Source organism: Trematomus bernacchii, unplaced genomic scaffold (assembly GCF_902827165.1).
Source record: "Trematomus bernacchii unplaced genomic scaffold, fTreBer1.1, whole genome shotgun sequence".
Classification (NCBI taxonomy): Eukaryota; Metazoa; Chordata; class Actinopteri; order Perciformes; family Nototheniidae; genus Trematomus; species Trematomus bernacchii.
Window position 1 is genome coordinate 4,356,207 of NW_022987564.1, and position 24,503 is coordinate 4,380,709.

The 24,503-nt window shown below is 43.5% G+C and overlaps 1 protein-coding gene across 5 annotated transcripts in view; it reads left to right on the plus strand.

Moving 5' to 3' along the window:
* LOC117477722 (growth factor receptor-bound protein 10-like) overlaps nucleotides 1-24,503 on the plus strand; it is a 48,459-nt gene that overhangs the window by 18,081 nt on the left and 5,875 nt on the right. For 3 of the 5 annotated variants that reach the window (XM_034124450.1, XM_034124447.1, XM_034124448.1), the window contains 13 exons: nucleotides 1,226-1,412; nucleotides 1,939-2,062; nucleotides 11,733-11,889; nucleotides 15,404-15,519; nucleotides 17,522-17,596; nucleotides 18,015-18,152; nucleotides 18,833-18,943; nucleotides 19,981-20,079; nucleotides 20,247-20,324; nucleotides 22,211-22,327; nucleotides 23,630-23,693; nucleotides 23,825-23,912; nucleotides 24,216-24,309. In XM_034124450.1, the coding sequence (XP_033980341.1) occupies nucleotides 1,226-1,412; nucleotides 1,939-2,062; nucleotides 11,733-11,889; nucleotides 15,404-15,519; nucleotides 17,522-17,596; nucleotides 18,015-18,152; nucleotides 18,833-18,943; nucleotides 19,981-20,079; nucleotides 20,247-20,324; nucleotides 22,211-22,327; nucleotides 23,630-23,693; nucleotides 23,825-23,912; nucleotides 24,216-24,309 (1,448 nt within the window). Of the gene's footprint in view, nucleotides 1-1,225; nucleotides 1,413-1,938; nucleotides 2,063-9,887; nucleotides 10,230-10,820; nucleotides 11,577-11,732; nucleotides 11,890-15,403; nucleotides 15,520-17,521; nucleotides 17,597-18,014; nucleotides 18,153-18,832; nucleotides 18,944-19,980; nucleotides 20,080-20,246; nucleotides 20,325-22,210; nucleotides 22,328-23,629; nucleotides 23,694-23,824; nucleotides 23,913-24,215; nucleotides 24,310-24,503 lie in introns of those variants that run through there. The other 2 variants (XM_034124451.1, XM_034124449.1) reach the window with 2 other exon arrangements.

Here is a 24,503-nt window from a genome sequence, read left to right on the forward strand (position 1 = left end):
GACTGACTTCAGTTAATTAGTAACAGTCAGGTTAAAAAACGAGCGCTGACTGGCCAACTTCTTGTCGACCGTCCTGCAAGAGCAGCTCCAGTGACCCCTCCACCTTGTTTTGGTTTGGTTCAGTCTCTGGGTGATTGTTTTCTCCAACTTCTTGTGCTTTGAAGACATCTCAGGCATTTGAATGACAGGTTTGACATAATCTGACTAATGGCAAAGCTGGCGGGTTAGTGTACTACACAGCCATTGGAAGACATCCAAGCCAGAGTGAAATCCAACACGAGGAGGAGTGATTCTTCACAACAAGGCTCGGCTGTGTGTTTCCTCTGATCTGGTGCTGGATGGTTCGGGACTACGATGTGCTTCTTGCAATGATTTGACGGTTTTAAATGACGACTAATTAAAGCTGCTCGTGCTGTGGCATTGTCTCAGTGTGTACAGAAGGAGTGAGACAATAAGTTCAAACGCTGCGCTGTGTGCTCAAAGTTTATCCCTCTATAACGTACATTTTTCCCCATGACAGGATTCTTTTAATACATAGCATTCACTGTCTGTCTTAAGTACAGAAATACAGGAGATGTCTTGTGTGTTTTGTATGTCGTGTGTTACCTTCATATTTGTGAAGACTACTGGGAGAAAACTTGAACAACTGTAACCATTCCTGCTCTTCTGTAGCTCTGTGCTATTCAATAAACTTTGGAACAAACAGATTCAGCTTCATTTAATCCCATTTGCAGAGAGTTGCCACTACTACATCTATGAGCGATGGTTTCCAGTGACTATCAGCTGGTTGTAGAAGGTTTACATTTCAGAATCAGAATCAAGTTTATTATTATTTACAGTACATACAAGGAATTTGCTCTGGTGTATGATGGTGCAAACAAAATAGGAATACAGTATAAGTTTAAAGAGCAGGTCAAATATATAACAGAAAATATTGTTTAAAAACGATAGTATTTACACCAAATTTAAATGTACAAAAAAGAAAATTGAAAAGAACTTTGTACAGTGAATATATGACAAACTGCAGTGTGCTATATTTTAAAGTGGAGGGCTGTGCAGAAATATGTGCAGTGATGAAAATGAACATGACTCAAAGTATCAAAACAAAACACTGATCTAAATTCAAATCTGCTGCCTTGGAGTTTTTACTGTCACTAACGTCTCTCCCCCCCCCCCCCCCCCCCCCCCCCCCCCCCTGTGTGACCCCTCCCCCCCCGCCCCACAGAAGACGATGTGGACCTGGAGCAGCTGGTGAACGACATGAACTCCTCCATGGAGAGTGTGTACTCCACGCAGTCGGACACCGCGCTGCTCCTGAACAACGGCCACGCTCCCGCTCCACACCACCACCACCACCACATGCACCCTGCCTTCCCGCGTCACTCTCAGCCCATGCACATCCAGGCTGTCAGGTACACACACATATGACCTTACCCCCACGATACTAGGAAAACAAACATAATACGATACTTCACGATTACTGAAGAGGAACATTCACAAGACCCTCTAGCGTACATTTGACCTGGGATTTAACTATCACTATTTAATTTGAGGATTGACCGGTTCACAAAGGAGGGCTTCAGTCTAACTTTAATAAATCGCGGGACCCTGTATCTCCGATTTGATGGCAACAATTCATAATGCACTATTCAAGACATGGTTGGGGTCAGAGATGATGTTGTGGGCCAGCCTCAATATGTTGTTGTGGTCGCCTGATTCATAGAGTCTCTTAAAAGGTTGCTCTACAGTCATTGAGCAGATTGTCAACTGATGGAGCAGTTTTGACTTTAACGCAGTAGACAAACACTTGTACCATGTATATGTAGAACAGTCAAAATCACACAAGAATTTGTCTACTCGCCTTACAGACCTGAGGTGAACAGTGTTTTCATTCCCTCCAGCAGGCCATGACAGTAGTGTGTGTGTCTCCCTCTGCAGGTGCCTGCAGGAAGAGCATCGGCTGCGTCCAGCCTCCCTGCCCGCCATCCCCAACCCTTTCCCTGAGCTCTGCAGCCCCGCAGGCTCCCCCGTCCTCAGCCCCATACAGACCCCCAACAACCACGTAAGAACACCCTCTCACCTGCACAGACACACACTCACTGAACAAACACCTGACTGGAGAGGGCAGGTGTGCTCAAGTGTTAGAAGCTACCATTTATTGCTCTTGAAGGTAAAAAAAAGTTCATCAACGACTTAATTTGTGAGTGTCATGGTAGGTTTTGGCCTCTTGATTGTGTTAGCTGTCCTTTTCTTGACCATTATCCAAAGAAAGGATGTGTGTGTGTGTTCGTAAACCAGCTGACTGGCCTGTTATGTTCAGGTCAGAACAGCACATGTTGACTTTGGCTGCGTTACGCCTTTCCTTCTATTACACAACAGCTCACCCTGGGTTATCTGACTGTGTTTGTGTGTGTGTGTGTGTGTTATTGTGGAAACATCATTATCAATCACATTCACAGGCCCGCACACACACATTCAGCGTGACGGACATGTTTTTCTGTGGACGGAGGTGAGCCATGTCTCCAGGATGCTGCAGACTTCCGTAGCGGAGCTGGGAATACGGATGGGAACGTCTGCAGGTCGGATCTCTCTGAACCTCCTGAACCCGTCTGCCGTCTCTGGCAAGACAGGCGCCCGTTTCCGGTTCACACGCTTCAACCTTGGCTCCTAACGTCACTTTGTGTATGTGTGTGTGCGTGTGTGTGTGCGCCTTCCCCTTCCTTCCCCCTGTAGATTCTCCTGTCCCAGGAATGTTCCATCCCTCTCCAAGACGTTTTCAGGATACCCAACCTAAACAAAAAGTTATTTTAGATGCTCACCCTTTTTTGCGCACTCACACACACATAGCAACATGGAGAGCAGGTCTGCTACTTACTTTTATTATTGTTAAATAACAGCAGAAAACACCCAAACGGCAGCCAAATCCAAAGATATTTAGTTTTGTAGCAGCTTAAATTTGTATTTCTTCCCATTTTAGCATAAATAATTACTTACAATCATCAAAATAGTTTGCGATATTGTTTCTGTTAACCATCTAATCGTCGACTAGTCCTTGCAGCTCTTATGCACAGATGGCATTATTCAGTTCACACTGTGATAAGCCAGAGCATTATTTTAGTTGACATGATCTCACGAGGTCTGGAGTCAGAGAGCAAGATTGCAGTTTGTACAAAAGATCTTTTGTGTGTGTTTGAGAGTGTAAGAGTTGACCAGATGTTGCATCATGTGTCTTTCTGATCTTCCTTTTGTCCAGTTTAGTAAATGTAACTGTAGTCTTATGTATCCAATAGGAGAACTTGCTTTAGAGGAGAAATACTTTTATTTTGTGTGTTAACTAGTGTATTTAGATGCAGTTTGGTATGTTTTTAAAGCTGATTTGCCTCCATTATATCCAGTACATTTTGCATTTGACATCAATGACTCACTTCAGCTATACATCTCAAATGATAAGTTTATGGCTCAGAGGTATGGCAGCATTTTGCTTCTACTTTACTGCATTTGTCATAGCATGTCACCAGGTTGGAGGAGGCAGGAAATTCTTCAGGACTGCTTAATGGCACAACAACAGGAAGATGGTTGCATTCTTCCAGCACAAACGGCGATAAAACGCTTGCTGGAAGGAGTCAAATCACATGGAAAGAAAATCCCTTCCAAAATTCCATCGTGTTTATCATCGTCAGCAAAGGAGAAAAACATTTGATCTGAACAAGCTGAGGAGGTGTCTGGGAAACTGATAAACATGTAGCTGGAGGTGATTTGGATCATGGGAAACGAAAAACCCCATTGTAAGGAAACATCTTCATTATCATTAAAGAGGCCCTATTATACTTTTGGGGGGTTTCCCTTTTCCTGTAGTGTGATTTATAGGTTTTAGTGCATGTAAACGGTCTGCAAAGACAACAATCCCCGAGCTCTCCGAAACACTCCCCCCCCCCCCTGCCTTAAAAACCCCCATTCGACACCTTTGTTTACTTCGAGACGGGACATATTTATATTTTAGCCGTTATCCAATCACAACAGAGCCAGCCAGCTAACCAATCAGAGCAGACTGGGCTCTGGTTTCAGACAGAGGGTGAAAAGAGGTGCTGCAGTACAGGCAATATGAGAAAAATAAAGAGCTTTTTGAACATTAAAGTATGGAGACATGTCACAGTAGAGGAACAAAATACCTTGGTTGGTGATTGGCTAATGGTTACACAAGCCAAAAAAATCGTTATGACATCATAAAGTGGGCAAAATCTGATCAGCTCATTTTCAGACAGGTTTTTATATAAATGGATCAGGACAAAAAGTGAGCGAATCTTTTTTCCTGAAACTTTCTGAATCTCTTTACACAGAGGGGACACATGTTGATGTATAAAAGACAGGAAAAAGTGGATTTTGCATAATAGGTGACCTTTAACACTTAAAATGCCACATGGAATAAGTGTAGTGGCATGTTCTAGGGGTGGCCTTGTTAGCATTGCTTTAGGCTTTTTATTCAAGAGGTTATTGTTTTCCATATGTTTTTCCATTGTTTGACAAAAAGATACCAAGAAAAACTACTGGCTGTATTTTCCTCGAACTTGGTGGAACGGTGTTTCAAGGAATAGCTCATTACATTTTGGAGCAGATCCGAATCATGGGACAAAGTTATTTTCTTATTTCGTTAAAATTGCGCAATAGGGCATTTGGCTTTGGCGAAGGTCTCCGCTTGATGTGTGTCCTTTCATTTAACAATGTTATCATGAATGTGACACATCTTCCTAAACCAGCCCCAGTATTAAATGACCTACTTTTGCTAGATGTGTGTGGAACCATGGTGTACTTTAATCCTTTCTAATGCTATGTCCAGTCTTCGGCTGATTTAATGAAACCTTGGCTGATCAAATCACTTAGGTTCAGCAAGATCAGCGTCACACTAACCATGACTTCAGCTCTAGACATCAGGGCCTCTGTTAGCATGCTATCTTGTGTAATGTCATATGATAGCTTACAGAAAGGCTAGTGAAGGATGTGAAGACGTGGATGCATATGCAGGTCAGTAATGTTGTCTGAAGAGCACTGAGGACGACTTGCTTATACAACAATGCAGACTTGCCGTGCGTTGGTCTACAGACATAGTTGCATCGTATTTGCATTGGCATGGTTTTATCATAGGATCTCTCTCCCTCCAGCTGCAGAGATGGAATCTGGACATTCTTCACTAAGCTTCAGTCTTTCTCTCAGCTTATATCACGAGCCATTCAAATGTTGTATGTGCGTGACCTGACAGGTTTATGGCCTGCGTTGTGTTTGGTATTATAAATTGATTTGTTCTCAGGACATCATGGACAGATATAGCATGATGATGCATTCTTATCAGAATAATCAGCGCAATGGATATCTCATTTGCTTCTTTACATGGGGTCTTGTAGCTGCTAATGCCAAATCTTATTCGGTTGTCTGACTGAATTCTGATAGCTTTGCCACGCAAGTTGGAGCCATCTTGCACCATTCAGTTCAGTCATGTAACCACGGCTTTCGCAATGATTTTGTCAGGTCCTGTGTGTCATCGCTGGGGGAATGGATTTGCTTTGGCATGGTGACTGCGACTGTATCGCAACGGCTGCTTTCATTTGGGGCCAAAGACGCGGCATAGCGATCATCAGGGATGGAAGGAAGGTCCGAAGCAAAAGGCTCTGGTTCAAGCCCCCCGTGTTGGCGAGCATCCACCCCGAAGTAGCTTTGAGCAAGACCCTGAACCTCTTCCAGCTCACTGCTCTTAAAACGACCCTGACCTCTGAACTCCCTGTGGAAAAGACAAGGGAGAAAAATGGGTTTTAATGAAAAAAAGGGATGTGAAAGAGTCAGTTTCTCAGGGTTTGTTTTCAGTGTGAGGTCATTGAAATATTGTGAAATGTAACAATAAATTACAGTCTGATAATTTTGGGTGAGTATAGGGACAGAAATGTCGGCCTATTAGATTGGTCAAAGTGGTTTTGATTTGACTGTACTATGTATAATGCGGGTTAAAGTTGTCGCATATTGCTTTTATAAATCCATTCCTACAGAATATATGCTATTGCAGTGTTATAAAAACGAGTCACACACTCTGTGTTTAGGACTCATACCCCCCCTCTGTCTGTGGTCAGCTGATGAACTTCTGCACGCAATGGTCTGCTGACCCACTGCATCAGATCAGGTGTGTGTGTGTGTGTGTGTGTGTGTGTGTGTGTGTGTGTGTGTGTGTGTGTGTGTGTGTGTGTGTGTGTGTGTGTGTGTGTGTGTGTGTGTGTGTGTGTGTGTGTGTGTGTGTGTGTGTGTGTGTGTGTGTGATGAAGAGTTACAGGATGTCTGAGTTTCTCCCAGTCGGTCAATGTTTTAGTTGCTATGGAAATGTGATGAGCCAAGTTTGTAATTTCTCAGAGAACATACACACTCTTTGTGAAACACACACACACACACACACACACACACACACACACACACACACACACACACACACACACACACACACACACACACATGCTTGCTCACTCATAATGTTTGAATGCACTGTCTGAGGATTACATGTGGTGTCAAAGCTGTCCAACTAAAATGTTAAGCTAGTTTCAGTTTTTAAAACGAATCAAAATGCAACCAGAAAAGGATAATCAGTGAACAATATTCATGTTAACTCTTCTTCTCACAGTTTGAGAGCCACCAATTCTTAATTTTTGTATTTAATTGCAAGACTGATGAGACCACTTTAAATTAGGATTTTGACTTGGGCAAAACATATTGAAGAGGAAGTTACACATCCTTTGTTACTTGGGACTTTCTCCAATAGGATCAATGATAATGAATCCTGTATATGAAAATGCTATTTTGTCTGACTGTGTACACATGTATCTGTGTGAGTGTGTATCTGTGTGAGTGTGTATCTGTGTGAGTGTGTATCTGTGTCAGTGTGTATCTGTGTGTGTGTTTGAGAGAGACAGTGTCGTGTCAGTGTTGGGTCGTGAGGAGGTGGGGAGGTGGGGAGGTGAGCCACTCAGTGAGGCTTTGTGGTGGCGCTCCAGTGAGGTGAAATTGAGTTTGGCCTGTCTGCAGAGCTAATCAGCTCTGTCTGGCCTGAAACCCGATCACTCACAGACATGAAAGACAAACCCATGCTGAAATAGACCAGGGTGGGAAGTGACCGCCGACCAGCATGCAGATGCGGACGTTGCTGATGTGTGTGTTAGTCTACAAGGGAGGCCTCCGCCAGACAGACAGTTGCTGGAATCAGCATTGCATTATAATCCAATAAACTGTAATTGTAATATAAACATGGCTATTAAACTCATATTTGCTACATAAAACTCTTTACAAAGGAATATTTTTGCGGTTTCTGGAAGGTCCATTTCTACGTTTATTTTCAATTTGTGCATAACAAATGGAAAATAAGGAGCCACTCCCCACGCCCCTCTGAGAGATGTTTGGTTAAAAAGAACACAATGGTGCTCTAGGAGGAGATGCAGGTGATAAGGTGGGGGGTGGGGGGGTGGGGTGGGGGAGGTTACCTTGGTTGGTGATTGGCTAATAGTTACACAAGCCAAACATTTGATGACATCATAAAGTGGCCAAAATCTGATCAGCTCATTTTCAGACAGGTTTTTATATAAATGGATCAGGACGAAAAGAGAGAGGGTCTTGGTTCCTGAAACTTTCAGAATCTCTTTACACAGAGGGGACACATGTTGATGTATACAAGACATGAAAAAGTGGATTTTGCATAATAGGTGACCTTTAAGTAACAGTGAAGAAAGGGGGAAACAGAGGGCAGGATACGCCCATTTTTACTGTTGGAAAAACACGTGATTTATCAAACCTAACAGCAGGTTGTAGTATTTTGAGGGATAGAGAGCAGAAAATCCATATTATCTGTTTCTTTACATAGTTTTTAAATGATCCTTCCACAGTCAATTCCCCTCTTTACATTATTTTGTGAGTTTTACATCACCTAATTGCCATAATGGTGCATTAATAATGAAACATCCCCAAAATGTATCAGTTGTATTTTTTCAGGCTTATAACTTATACATTTAAACAAAAAGATAGTGGCCATCGATACCCCCTGCCCCTTCCGCCCTGATAGAATCAAGATTGCTTTTACAGCGGGTCGTATTACTGCGGAAGAGATCTGCTCTGGCTTAAAACAACCAGATCACTTGTGTGAGTGTGTGTGTGTGTGCGTCTGTTAGCTTGTACGAGCGTGTGCATTAGTCGTGCGTTTGTGTGTGTTTGCGTACAGCCTGATAGGTTTAGGGGCCCATAAACCTCTTGGTCAAGTGGGCCTGACCCTGCTGCAGATTATTGCGTTTGACCTCCGACCCCGTACATACTGTGCTTCTCGTGTGTGTATGTCTTTGTTTATAGGCATGCAGGTGTCTTTCCATGACCTTTCAATCCAATATGCTGCGGCTCCGAGCCCTATTTACGCGCGTGTGTGTTTGTGTGTGTGTGTGTGTGTGTCGCTCTAAGCTAAGCAGTATAGGAGTCCAATAACCCGGTACATTTCCACCCCTCACCCGCTTCTTCTGGTGGAGAAGAAAAAATAGGAAAGTGGGGGAGGGGAAACAGAGGAGGTGGGGGGGGGGGGGGGGACCAAGCCAAGGTGAGTAACATTTCGTCATGTAAAGATAAAACCTGGTAAAAAAAGGAGAACCTTGAGCGTACGAACAATTGTCGGAAAGTATGAAATTGGAAAGAAATGGGAGAATAAACGGAAGGAAAGTGAGCCTGTTATCTCCCCCTGCTCCCACCCTTCCTTTCACATGTGCTCATCTCATACAGGAACAAGCATTATACACACACACACACACACACACACACACACACACACACACACACACACACACAGAGAGTTATGCTACAACCCAGATGGTCGCGAAGCTGCATCATTATACTGGAGGCAAAAGTTGAGGAGTATAATCCAAAAGAAAAAAACGACTGGAGCTGCTCTCAGAATAGTGTGTGTGTGTGTGTGTGTGTGTGTGTGTGTGTGTGTGTGTGTGTACGGCTCACAGTCCCCATGCACACTGTATTAGGGGCCAGCTGGGTTGGCCTGCTCGCTACACATGAGCCTTATTATGACTCAGGATTGCATTACTGACATTCTTCCATAGCTCTTTCTCTATTCCTCTTTATCCCTCCCTCCCTTCTTTTTCTTTATCTCCCTCCCTCTATCTCTCCCTCTTTTGGCTGTGCAGATTTGCTGAGCAACCACCTCCCCCCCCCCCCTCTCCCTCCCTTCCTCCCTACCCCTCCCTTGACCCCCTCAGTAAAGCCCAAACGCCCGACACGTGATCCCTTACGGCTTCAGGTCGAATCACGCCACCGTTTTTTTCTTTCAGCTTTGCAAAACCTCGAAGACGCCAGAGTGCGTTACACATGTTGCTCTGGTCCTAACACTCTCGTATAGTATTTCACATACATCTGAGTAGGAGGAGGAGGAAGAGGAGGAGGAGGAGGAGGAGGAGGAGAAGGGGGTAGAAATTAAAACCGTTGGGCAGCTCAAAGAAAATGTCATTGGATGCATTGGAATAAGAGATGTGTGTGTTTTCAGTGATTGGCTTAGTAGTTTGAGCTTGTTCCCCTCTATCCATGTGTGTGTGTGTGTATGTGTGTGTGTGTGTGTATGTGTATGTGTGTGTGTGTGTGTGTGTGTGTGTGTGTGTGGGCGTGTTTTAGGGAGAGGGACTGTTACTTTTGGGTCGGTAAAAGGAGCTGACGATGATCTTTTTTCGGGAGCGATGGAGGATTTGAACGCCGCTCTGAAGATAAGAGTGTAAAGTACGTGACAGGTAGCAGCTCACCGTTTTAAAAATCCCACACTGGGTTAATCCAGTGTGAGGAGGAGGAGGAAGGAGGAGGAGGAGGAAGGGAGGGAGGGAGGGAGGGAGGAGAGGAACGGCGGCTCATACCACTCCTCGCATCTCAGCCTGTATGCTGCCCAGCACGAGAAGAAGGGGCAGGCTGACTCTCTTTCGCTCTGTCTCTCTTTCAGTCTTCCTCTGTCACTTCCTCCTCCCCCCCTCTTCTTCCCTCTTACCTCTCTCCTTGCCAATCTGTCCCTCCCTCCCTCTCTTCCTGACTTCCTTTCCTCCCCTCCTCCTCCTCCCTCTCCCTCTCCCTCTCTCTCTCCCTCTCCCTCTCTCTCTCTGTCTCTCTGTGTCACTGGAGAGCGTCTCAGTGTGAAAATGCCATCCTGCTCTCCAGACTGTTGCCTCTTTCAGGCTGTGGAGGTAAGAGACTTGTGTGTGTGTGTGTGTGCGTGTGTGCGTGTGTGTGTGTGTGTGTGCGTGCGTGCGTGTGTGCGTGTGTGCGTGTGTGTGCGTGTGTGCGTGTTCCTTTCTTTCCTGGATGTCCGTCGGGAGCTGTGCGTGTGTTGGTGTGTGCGTGTGTTGGTGTGTGTGTGTGTGTGTGTGTGTGTGTAGGCTTATCAGTATTGCAGCGATGAGGACCTTTTTCTTCCCCTCTCAGTGTTCCTAAAACTTTCTTCAAACAAAACTCATGCGTCATGAAATCACTTTTTTCTAACGGGGGCGTGAGTGCAGAGAGGAGGGAGTCTTCGGGCTTTGCAGAGCGCTGTGACGTTGTTTCTGCTTGAATTCAGACTCTGTCTTCGCGACGCCGCGCTGGTGTTATGTGTCATTTCTAGGCCATCGCTGCTGTCGTTTTTTCCTTTTTTTTTTTGTTGCTGTTTTGTGTGTTTCCACTTCGTGCTGCCATTGTTCCATTTGATTTTTTTTTTCGTACATCCCCCTTCCCCCCTTTCCCCTCCGGCCCTCGCCCATCACTAAGCTTTGTGTCTTGTTTCATGTCATTTTCAACAGTTGTTCCCTGGTGGTTTTGTGTGAAGTGCAGGGCCGCAGGATCCCTGCTGTGGACTGAATATGTTGAGTATGTGGGTGTGTGAGGATACATGCACTAACATACACACACACGACTTCTCTGTGATATGTGGAAGATGATATTAGTCGTCTTTGCGTTTTGCAGCCACTTTCCCATGTTCATTTGATCATATGTACGTGTGTGTTGCATGTGGGAGCTCTCTCTCTCTCTCTCTGTGTGTGAATCTACTCATACAGTGGTGTGAAGCAGCTGGTCGGTGGTTATCTGTGCAGCAACACACTCGGTGAAAATTACACCCGATTTTAAATGTCGCTTGTTGCAGAAATGGTTTAAAATGGCGCAACAATGGGAGGTACTCTGGCTTTGAATCATACCCGCTTGCTGCTCCCAGCCGTGAAATGTTTAGGGACAAACAGCAACATGTGTAAACAACACACTGCGTTACTTCGCTGTCCGTGTGTGAATACGTGTTTCTTCTACTTTTCACATTGTGGATATTCTCGCATGTGACAGAAAACGTGTTGTTGTGGGTTTACATGTGTGTTTGGTGGATGTGCGTGTGAGTACGTTTGGTTGAGATGTGGACAAAAGGGTTGAACTGAGAGCACAGGGGCAGACCTTTTCCTGGACGTCATTTTCCTTTTTTTTTTAAGCGGCTCTCATGTTGGAGGGATAGAGTAATGTGAACAGGACTTTTTTTTTCTTTCTAAGAGTGGACACAGCACCTGGTTATGGAGGTAAATGTCCCCGTTGATGTGTTACATTTTGCCGTTTTCTCTGTGGATTCTAATTTTCAAAATGTCGCGCTTTTTGGACTGTTTTAGACTTTCTTATATGACCCAAATGCTTTTTATTCACATATAGCCTCACCGTTATCCTCATGTGTTGTTCAGATAGTGAAGGTGTGGAGCGAGGATGGGGCCGGTAAAGTGGTGGAGATCCCGGCAGACATGACGTCCAGAGACGTGTGCCAGCTCCTGGTCTACAAGAGCCACTGTGTGGACGACAATGCTTGGACACTGGTGGAGCACCACCCCATCCTGGGCCTTGGTAAGGATGTGTGTGTGTGCGTGCGTGCGTGTGTGTGTGTGTGTGTGTGTGTGTGTGTGTGTGTGTGTGTGTGTGTGTGTGTGTGTGCGCGTGTGTGTGCGCGTGCGTGTGCGCGTGCGCGTGCGCGTGCGTGTGTGTGTGTGTGTGTGTGTGTGTGTGTGTGTGTGTGTGCGTGTGTGGTGGATATGTAAGCCCCAAAACATGGATTTGGCACATCGTCTCACTATATTCATCTGCATTCATTATATGCAATGATGTAGCATAACCTTAACCCCAATTTACCACCACTAATACAAGCCTAAATCTCTCTACTAAAATGTAGCATTCATTCATTCTGTCTTTACTCATGCTCTTTTTTGATTGATTATATGCAACGATGTAGCATTTTAAGTCTGACTTAGTCTGACCCCCACTATGACCCTAAATCCCTCTTACATTATCAGTTATATTATCCAAAAGCAGAATTCGTTTTTTTTTCTCTTTCAGTTTTAAGGCTATTTGTAGAAAGCTGTGATAGATAATATGTTAAAATCAGCCTTAAGAAAGTGGATAAAAGCCAATCTGCAAGTTAAAAAAGGCTAACACTCCTTGTATGTGTGTATGTAGTGGGCTTTTAAGAGTATATGTATTTTCTGCAGGTGTGTTTCAGTCTTGTATGTCTGTGTCTATACCCCTTTTGTGCGTCTTTGCCTGGTTGGGGATACGCTCTTGTGTGTACCCTCAGTGTGTATGTTCACTTGAGCATGGCACGAGTGCTCGTATGCCTTCAATACGGCTCTGGGAGGGAGGTGTGGTAGTCTTAGGATTAAACATTTTCCATGTTCTGCTCACATGCCTGTTCCCTCCCAATAATTCGACCAGGGGACGGGGGGACGGGGGGTAATGGAGGGAGAAAAAAAAAACACTAGACTCATGCTTCGCTTCATCACTTTTGCCGTGTTTCCGTTTGAAGATTTATTTATTCATATTTATTTTCACGGGGTCCGTCTTTGTCCTCGGTGAGACTTTCCTACTACCCGAGTCGTATTTTTAGAGTCAAAGGCTCGCTTTGTGCTTTTGCTGCTTGATCTGTGTTTCTGGAAAAAAAAAAAAAGAAAAGGACTGAAGAAATGGAATGTGAGGTGAGGAGAGGGAGGAAGGGAAAGAGCGAGAGATGAAGAGAGAAAGAAAAGAGAGGCAGAGAGAGGGAGGGAGGGGGAAGGGAGAGGCCTGGACTGAAGCGTCATACCAGGGCTGAGAGGAACCAATCGCGCCTCTCCGTTGGACGAGCCCCTAGCCCGGCCAGCCAATAAATCTTTCCTTAACCCTCCACAGGAAATTCCCCTGCTTGCAGATGGCACATGCACACAAACACACACGCACACACGCACACACACACACACACACTCCAAACCTAAAGTCAGAATGATTTTAACAGCAAGAAAAGCGACAGCAGTTCTATCAATATATATGTTTGTATTGTGTGAGTGTGCAAGGAAGAATTCGTGCTGATTCCAGGTTGCCATTATTCAGTGTGTGTGTGTGTGTGTGTGTGTGTGTGTGTGTGTGTGTGTGTGTGTGTGTGTGTGTGTGTGTGTGTGTGTGTGTGTGTGTGTGTGTGTGTGTGTGTGTGTGTGTGTGTGTGTGTGTGTGTGCGCATATGCAGAACTAGAACATCCTGTCACTATCTATTTCTATGCGGCCTCACTCTGAGACCATATGCCCCTCAACTCCAACAAAGAGGACAACACACACACACACACGCACACACACACACACACGCACACACACACACACACACACACACACACACACACACACACACACACAGAGACATGGTAATTGTGCCTGTGTGGTGCAGGTTAGGCTCTTAATGTGTGGCTGTGTTTGTCTGTGGCTTGTTCTTGTGCTTATGGCTTCGCTGCTCTCAGCAATCAGCCGAAATACATGACATCATCTTCCTGCAATGCCCTCCCCCCCTCCCTCCTCCTCCTCCTCCCCCCCCTCCCTCTACATCTCATGCCGCCTCTCCACCTTCACCTCCTCCCTTCCCCGGCTCACACCGCCCCTCCTCATTTAACCTCTTGCAGCCTTTGCTCGTCTCTTGGTAACGGCCAGTTTTGTTCTTGCTGTTCCATTGCCAACAATAACAGAATAACATGTGATCCGTTTGTCCTTGATTTCAAATGTCATGTGCAGTACAGAGGCTTTTACCGTACTATTAATTCACATCAAGGAGTTTTATGGAGCTTAGAAAAAGTGGTAAACCCTGTTTTCTTTATTCTTTTCCCATGTTATACCAATTTACACGGAACAATACCCAGATTCTTGTTTTTTTAAAGTACTAGATAATAACTGGTTTAATTGTTCTAGCCAATAAGAAGTTGTTATGTGTCTTGCTGCCAGAGGACACGGCTCAAAACAGTTACAGTAAACAAAGTCCTCTGGTGACAATGACATGCTTTCAATATTAAAATGAGGGGAGAGAAGAAATGCATGTGTCAACAATAACAGAATAACATGCGATCTGTGTACGCTTGATTTTAAATATCATGTGCAGTATTTGAGGCTTTGACTAATTCACATCAAGGAGATTTATGGAGTTTAGAAAAGTGTTAAACCCTCGATTAAAAACACTCCTTCTTTCCATATTACACTGTTTTACACTGAAGAATAAAAGACAAGATAATTGATTTCCATTTGTTTCCCGCACATTAAAAGTTGTTGTGTTTCTTGCTGCTAGAGGACACGGCTCAAAACAGTTACAGTAAACAGTCCTCTGTTGACAAGGACATGCTTTCAATATTGAAAAGAGAGGAGAGAGGAAATGCAAAAGAGCTGCTTGTTATGCTGCAGATCAGCCCTAAGAAGACCAAAACAACAAAGAGTCAAACTTAAATTAGTTTCTGTTATATTTGTTTATTGATGATAAGAGTGTGCACTGTTTTTTAAATCTGTGTTTGTTCATCCCAGCAATTTTAAAGGTCCGCTATTATACAGTTTTTTATCAATATATTATAGGTCTCAGATATATACAAAACATGTCTCTGATTGCCTCCAAACACCAAACAGATCATTGCAGCATCCCATAATCCCCTCTGTTTCAGCCCTGTTTCCAAAGTGCTGATTCTCTGTCTGTTACTTTAGATGAAAATAAGGAGCCCCTCCCCACGCCCCTCTGAGAGAGATTTGGTTAAAAAGAACACAATGGTGCTCTAGGAGGAGATTCAGGTGATAAGGGGGGGGGGGGGGGGTTACCTTGGTTGGTGATTGGCTAATGGTTACACAAGCCAAAAAATCATTATGACATCATAAAGTGGCCAAAATCTGATCAGCTCATTTTCAGACAGGTTTTTATATAAATGGATCAGGACAAAAAGAGAGGGGGTCTTTTTTCCTGAAACTTTCAGAATCTCTTTACACAGAGGGGACACATGTTGATGTAGAAGAGAGATGAAAAAGTGGATTTTGCATAATAGGTGACCTTTAATGACTAACAGTGTGTGTGTGTGTGTGTGTGTGTGTGTTCACGCAGAGAGATGTCTGGAGGACCACGAGCTGGTGGTTCAGGTTCAAGCCTCCATGAGCAGCGACAGTAAATTCCTCTTCAGGAAGAACTATGCCAAATATGAATTCTTCCGAAACCCCCTGGTGAGTCTCTCGCATCCCTAAAGAAAAGTTATTTCTGGAACTGCCTCATTTTAGCACGCATCCCAAAACACACACACACACACACACACACACATACACACACAAACAAGACTATGCTTTCATGCCAAACCATTACATTGGATTGCTTTTTGCCAAATGATTTGGTACATCTGTTCTTTAGCAAAATGCGAATGTCTTTACGCTAACAGGCTGATGTTCGGCAGCTTTAATGTCTACTAGTTCAGCATGCTAACATTTGCTAATTAGCACTTAACCCCGAGTACAGCTAAGGCTAACGGCAATGTCCTCAAGTAATTAATTAATTTGACACAGCAACAGTACAGGCATCATAACATATTATTGTTTAAAACATGGTGGTTATTAATAATGCTTTCTGTTGAATTAAGTTGCAATGCTATTAGCGTACACACACGATGCTCTTATTCTTTGTCAGGATCCACATTAGCACTAGCATGAGCATTGGCTATTCTTCCTGGGGTCAAATACAGTCAAACATACATAAAAAACAGCTCATAACTTCATGCAATTCAAAATGAAGTGAAAACAACAATTATCATCCTATTTTAACCATCATTAAGCCAAATATAAATAATACAAACAGTCGAACATCCCCCAGACACAGTTCATTTATACTTTATAATACAGAGATGTTTGAAATGATTTGACATGCCGTGTTAGCTGTTCTTCAAGGCTCTGTTTGGTACATCTGTTATTTAGCGAAATGCGAATGTCTTTACGCTAACAGGCTGATGTTCAGCAGCTTTAATGTCTACTAGTTCAGCATGCTAACATTTGCTAATTAGCACTTAACCCCGAGTACAGCTAAGGCTAACGGCAATGTCCTCAAGGAATTAATTAATTTGACACAGCAACAGTACAGGCATCATAACAAATTATTGTTTAAAACATGGTGGTTGTTAATAATGCTTTCTGTTGAATTCAGTTGCAATGCTATTAGCGTACACACACAATGCTCTTATTCTTTGTTAGGATCCACATTAGCACTAGCATGAGCATTGGCTATTCTTCCTGGGGTCAAATACAGTCAAACATACATAAAAAACAGCTAATAATTTCATGCAATTCAAAATGAAGTGAAAACAACAATTATCATCCTATTTTAACCCCAGACACAGTTCATTTATACTTTATAATACAGAGAGGATTTTTAGCAAACTTTGAACTGAATAATATGGACCTGCAATGAATTCCAGCCGACCATGGCTATGTATATGACTGTTTTCGCTTTATGTTCAGTGGGTTTTTCTCCTGATTTTTTAGCTGAAACTCATTTTACGTATGCGCTTATTCCAAGTTTGGTTGAGAGGGCGCGTTGTTCATCACTTTAAGGACACAGACCTGCCTCTCACAGCGGGCCCTTCAGCGTTAGCTTGCGTGGCATCTTTTGCTGATGTGGACTCAGCATGAGGCTCCGCTGTTGCGTGCAGCCCGGGGTGTACAGTGACAGTGTTGCCGCGGTGATTTAGGTGTGTGTCAGAGCCAGCAGGTGACCTCAGCTCTGTGGTAATGAGCACAGTAAAACACCAGAGTGCTGGCCAGGGCCTGTCAATCACGCTAAGAGTAGCGCTGCTGGCTAAAGGGGATTACATCAGCGGGTGAGATCATACTGCACCTACTCCCGGGCTGGAGTGCCCTCTCTTCGCCCCCACCACTTTGTCTCTTAGCCCTTGTGCTCAACACACACACACACACACACACACACACACACACACACACACACACACACACACACACACACACACACACACACACACACACACACACACACACACACACACACACACACATACACATACACATACACATACACATACACACACACACACAGCAGAAAGCGAGACGTATTCTGCATAGAGAAACATTACCCCACTCTGAGCTTGCATATGCACTAAGTGGTTTCTAGTGCCTCTTTCTCTCCCTCTCACTCATTGTCAGTGTCTTTGTGTGTTTTTCCATCCAGAACTTTTTTCCAGAGCATATGGTGGCCTGGTGTCAGGAGTCTGACGGCTCGATCCCTCAGTCACAGCTCTTACAGGTGAGGCCATGACATGTGAAGGGACACGTACGTAAACCTTGAATAGCACACAGTTGCAGACTTGATTCATTACCTTAATTCAACTCTTAATTAGCCATTATGAAGAGAAAATTATAGTAGTTAAATGCTGTCGCCTTTTATCTTTGTGAGGACATCTGGTAGTCCACAAATATGCCTGCACACACACAGTGCCTGACATCTGCTAATTACATTCATCCAGTGTTGTTACAGCCGTTTTATTAGGAATATATACAAAAACCTGCCTCATTTTTCCACCGCAACCTCTTAACATAAACACATTTTTTTTATAAAGAATCCTCCTTGCACGACTAGTTTCCAGGCTGAAACACAAACATTTGTGATCTGTACATTCAGTTCTTCTGCCTCAGTGTTGCTTAAATATGTTGTTTTGTTGCAGAACTTTCTAAACTCCAGCAGCTGTCCAGAGATCCAGGGCTATCTGTCCGTGAAGGAGCCCGGCCGCAGGTCCTGGAGGAAACTCTACATGTTCCTGCGGCGCTCCGGGCTTTACTACTCCACTAAAGGAACGTCCAAGGTGAGGATTTACAGCTCAGTCTAAAACTGGGATGTAGTCGAAATTGGGGGTTTAACTTTTTAGTTAATTCCTATTATGATCGAAAAACCCTTTGTTTTAAATAGTCACACATTTTTAAGATCTTAGTCTTGTTTGCAGTGAAATTAGAGTCTTTATTGTGTCATTTAAACAAACCTTAACTTATTGGTTTTCACTTCAAATAAAACCAGTAACTGACGGAGAGAGCAAAAACTTGCTCTGAGCTTATGATGCGTTCAAGTACTTGGCAAGCCGTTCCTCTGTCTTCGGTGTCTTCATGAGCTTTTAGTCGTAATGTGGAAACAACATGGACACAACTTGTTGCTCCATCTTGAGGGGATCTTTCACACAAAGTTTTCCAGATTGGAACACGTTGTTCTGATTATCCCAACACCCAAATAGTGCAGCACAAACGCCTTATCTTGCTTTGTCAAGTGTTACAGAGTGAAGTCACTGTGTTACAGAAGTAAACAACAGAGTCCAATGGAGGCGTTTCAGGCAGGGGGGTGTTTGGGAGAGGGAACTTTGGGATGTTAGCCTTTACAGATCAGTTACATGCACACAAACCTATATAACACACAACAGGAAAGGGAAAACTTTTAAATTGCCTGTAGGATTTTCTTTGCGTTGTTGCTTACATTTTTTCCCCCACAACCTAACAGGAGCCCCGACACCTGCAGCTGCTCTCAGATCTGGACGACAGTAACATCTTCACCATCATCTCAGGCAAAAAACTCCACAACTGTCCCACAGACTTCCAGTTCTGCATCAAGGTAACACACAAGACAACACTGCAACCAGAGCCATTCAATTCAACCATTATTGGAGATTGGCCCTCATGACAAATTAAATAAATCTGCCAGGTTGCATGTGACCATTTTGCTCTTTCTAATACAAATAAGTTTAGTAATTTAAATGTGTATTGTTTAGTAAATAGAAATGTCAAGAGACACTGATCAATATAACCGTCCTTAACAGATGCACCTGCTTCCCCTCAACATGCACTGTATCTCGTGTGTGTGTGAGTGTGTGTCAGTTAAAACTGCCCAGCGGGGGGGTTCAAACACACACTCAGCACTGTATATCCCACTCCTGTGGTGGGTCACCTGCTGATCTGGGATAAGCCCACTGAGATAAGCCAGGATGGTACAGGGAATCTGGCCCGCCTAACCCCTTCACCTCTACCTCATACACACACACACACACACACACACACACACACACACACACACACACACACACACACACACACACACACACACACACACACACACACACACACACACACACACACACACACACACACACACACACACACACACACACACACACACACACACACACACACACACACACACACACACACACACACACACAGCGGGGGGTGGCAGTGCAGGATCGGGTTAGGGATTTTACTTGCCGTCTGGGGGGTTGCTGGATGTTGCTATGGTGACATGAATTAATTTATCGCTAGGGGTTGCATCTTACGTCCGTGTGACAGATGGAGGTCTGTGCTGTGATGCTGGTATGGACCTTGTACTTTGGAATTTTAGCCTTTAGCATTTACATTTACAAAAAACTATAAAACACACTTCAGGAAAGGGAAAACCCCAAAGAGCATACACATAAAAACGGTCTATAAAGAAGTGATTAAAAAGAGATTACTGATTCTGGTTATGCAGTCTTGCCCTGCCATGTCACAGGTTGGAACATTCGGAAAGTGAAATGCCAGAAACGACCAAAGAGGCCTTTTCATGTTCCTGATGATCATTAATGTAGTGTCCCGCTGTGTCTTCTGTTTGGTGTACAGTCCAGCAAAGTGAGGAGTGACTGCAAGGAGCTGAAGATGCTGTGTGCCGAGGACGAGCAGAGCAGAACCTGCTGGATGACGGCCTTCAGACTGCTCAAAGTACTTCCTTTTCTTATACTAGATACTGCTTTTTCAAACCAAAACCCTAACAGTAACTATAAAATCATGTAGGTTCCCTTTTCTTGCTGCATTAACATGAATTGATCTGTCAGTTCTTGTAATCATCAGTTAATAACCCCCCCCCCCCTTTCTCTTATTTCTCACAGTATGGGATTGTCCTTTATCAGAGCTACAACGTCCCCCAGCAGAGGAAGTCCAATCTTTCGCCTTTTACAGCACCTGTGGTGAGTATCTGAATCACCTTCGTATAACCCAATAGAGATTTCTCGATCCATAAACGATTACATATGGCGGCCGACACGTGGTACAAGGGCCCACAACATTTCCATTAGGAGAAACACGATGCAGTTTTAAAAACGAAGCAAATAGAAAAACACAAATGTGCACAGACATATGCAAATAAAGAAACATCTTCACTAATTTGAGAACACATGCGCAACGTTTAGAAAACATTCACCAACTTGACGAAACATCGTAGCGTTTGCAGCGTTTTGGCTTTGCAGCGTTCACGTTTATTGAACCCTTTAGTTGAATGTTTTCTAAATGCTGTGCATGTGTTGGTGAAGATGTTTCTTCATTTGCACATTTGTGTTTTTATATTTGCATTGTTTTTGAAAGTGCAGCGTGTTTCTCCTAAGTGTTTTGGGCCATGGTAGCCACCGTACTTATGGTCAGAAATCAGAGTTTCTTTGTCCAACAGCATTGACATGTCCATGGTTGAAACTAAGGGAATTGGTGCATTGACTCACTTTTTTGCTACCTTGTTTCTGGCTTTTCTTTCGAGGAAATGAAAGATCTATAAATGCACATATTTCAATTTGTTGGCAGATTAAAACAATTCTGACATGCTGATTCCCACTTTGCCATTTTCCATTTAATTGTACGTTAAAAATAAAACATTGTCTGTAAAATAATTTATATTTCCTCTAATGTGGCTCTAAGTTTAAGGCCCTTCTCTCACTCAAAATCTCAGAGGAACCAAGACGAGTGTGTGCATGAACCGTACGTGTGTGGATATACTCTCTGTAGAGGTTTGAGTGTATTTGTGTATGTATGTGTGTGTGCATGGCTGAACTGTGTATCGGTTTGGACCTGTGTCTGATCAGTCGCTGCATCTCCACCTTGATCACTTCTATTTAGCATAAAAATATGAATTGTAAAATGCTTAAGTGATGTTTGATCCTAACAATCACCACTGCTGTTTGACATTTGATTAGAGGTGACAAAAGCGCTTTTTAGTGAAAGGCTTACGGTCCAGATTCAGGTCAAACAAACAACAGTCTATAACTAAAGAACATCCGATACAAAACATCTTATCCCAGATTTATTTTTAAAAGTGAACGCTTACATAATGTTAAGACACGTATGCTGTTAAAATATGACATACACAGCAAACTGCACACGTAAATGCTGTGCAACACCAGGACTAATCACTTAGCAGCAGGAGGTGTTTTGTCCTTTTAACAACAAATCAGTGTTTTCATTATCCTTTGACCTTCTTTTATTTGAGATCACTTTACTAGAAAAAAACTAATCCCAAGTCTCTTTACATTTAATTTCCTGAAGCCTTGTGGGGAAGGTGCTTCTGTCTTTGCAAAAAGATTTTTAAACAATATACAATTGTTCTATAAAAGGCATTGTCTTCCTTAAGAAATTTCTTTGTAATTGATACCCCTTGTCGAGTCCATAAATGGGTCATAAAGTTTAAGTTGCAGAATATACAAAAAGTGTGTCTTGGAACTTCTTGGACATTATTATGTGTTTTAAGTCTTGCTAGTTATGATAACGACTGCTCTGAGTGAAAGACAAGTATTTAATTCACCTTATTTTCAGTTATTATTAAGAACAAATCTAAGAAAATGTCTCGCCGCAGAACCAGAGAGGCTTGTGCTTTTCCTCAGAGGGGCGTTTTGAGGGTCTGTGTGCAGACAGGATTTGTCATGCCCCAGTGACTGTGTCTGGCTTGTTTGACCTCTGACCCTTGTCTCTCCCCCACCCATCACCACCACCCCTCCACCCTGCTCCTTGTGTACTCCCCCTCCTCCTCCCCCACTCCCCACTCCCCACCTTTCCCTCCCTCCTCCCACCCTGCCACGTCTCCTCCTCACAGCGGAGTGTGTCTGAGAACTCTCTGGTGGCCATGGACTTCTCCGGGAGGACCGGGCGGGTCATCGACAACCCCCTCGAGGCCCAGAGCGCCGCCGTGGAGGAGGGACAGACGTGGAGGGTAAGAGGCGGGGGCAAAAATAAGAAATCTGAACCCACAGATAATAATCTCCAGTTGTTTAATGTGATAAACACAAAGGGGTCGTTTCCTGCAGGGTTTATAAAAGCCATTTTATCATCAACTTCCTCTTGGTTTCGTTTGTATTTGATCCTAATCTCCCTCAAGCTACTTTCTAATAGGACTGTGTCAATGTTTCTGTGTTGCAAAATTATAACAACATATTAATATTAAAATGGCCACTTTATATATTTTTAAAGAGGTGGAAGTCAGAGAGAAGTCACGTTTTTTTTAAGTAATAACTGCCTTTTCTTTTATGGCCCAAACTTGTAATATCGTTAACACCCAAATATTACAAAAATGTATGAAACTACTTGGATCATTTTTCAGATATAATTATAGTTGATCTAGCACGGGCCACTACAAACAAAGTTAAACTACGTATTAATTACATGCATCTCAGTATTCCCTATCAGTACCTATCATATTTTGTGTGTGATCACGTAAGAGTGAAAGCCTTTTTCCATCTTGACCTAATTACATTTTTCCCTGCATCACTTTTCTCTGTAAAATCAAGTGTGCAGCAGCTCCACTTATCTGTTGCTGAGATCACAGCTCTGATGAGGATTAAGCAGAAAGCAGCTGCTCACTCCAATTCTTTTTTTGGTTGTGGTTGACGACTGTACAAAAACAAATCCTGCAAAATGTAAATCTTTAAAGTGGACCTATCATGCTATATTTGAATAATATAGTGTAGGGCCATACCTATATAAGGCATATTTATACTTTTTTTTTTTCAAAATACCAAACAGATCATGCATTTTAGCCATGCCTCATTTTGCTCAATTTGACATTTTTTAGCTCTGTTTTTGCAAGGGCTGATTCTGTGAGAACAGCACCATCTACTGGCCTGGCATATGTACTACAGCGTCTCCAGCGCTTTCGAACGGCCATGGCCGTGGCTGTCTCCTCCTGATTGGTGGAGTTGGCCCAATAGCCGTAGCGCCACTGTCCTGACGTCAGGACAGTGTTCAAATCTGGATCAGTTTTTATCAGATCCGTTGCAGCCCCTTTTTTAGAGATTTGGGTATGGAGGAAAATAGAGAGGGTTGTGTTTTCTGACACTTGGTGAGTTCCCTGGAACACCGGGGACACATTCATGTATAAAAGACGTACAAAAGTGCATTTTGCATGATAGGTCCCCTTTAAATTTTGGTTCAGCCCAATTTCCATGTGCCATTATGGAAAGGAAAAGTCAATATACGTTGTCATCTTTTAATAATTGTTGCCCTTTCTTCCACATAGAAACGGAGCCAGCGTATGAATGTCCTGGGCAGCTCGAGCCCCCTGCACCCCTCTCTGAGCACAGGTACTCCAACTTCAGACCCCAGCCAAATGCATTAGATAGTCTTAGTGTTTATTGTGTGTTCAGTTTTTCTTGCAGATGTAAAAGTATTAGGAGTATGAGAAAAGTGTGAGTCACAGATGTCTGTCTTTCAGTGATCCACAGGACACAGGTATGGTTCCATGGTCGCATCATGAGGGAGGAAGCCCACAAAATGATCATCCAACAAGGCCAAGTAGACGGGTAAGATTAGCTGGTTTGCTTAGGAATTTTGTTTTTATATGATGTTATTTTAATGTAAATGTTAGCCATGTGAAATGAAGTAAAAAGCTTCCGGAAAACGAGACATCAATGCCGCCAAGAAACGCGTAGATCTAGTATTTTGGCATGATAGAGGCCTTGTGGATTAAGATAAGGTTCTCAACAAATCACGCAGCAGCATATCATAAACTGTAATCGTATAAAGCCATGCAAAGTTACAGTGGTGATAATATATACTTTTCATGAATAGCTTTAATCATCTCTTTCTTCTGTTCTGTGTTTCAGGTTATTCCTGTTGCGGGACAGTCAGAGTAATGTCAAGGCATTCGTGCTCACCTTGTGCCACCACCAGAAGATCAAGCACTTCCAGATCCTACCGGTCAGTCACATGACACAACACGGTCACATGACACAACACGTCACATTACACTGCAGGAAGCACGCCATGCTCACTGACATAAGGCAGATCACAGTAACACCAGCAAAGAGGTTATTTCCTAGATTCTTTGAGAAACAAAAGGTTTTCCCTTTCCTGTAGTGTGTTATACAGGTTTGTGTGCATGTAAATGGTCT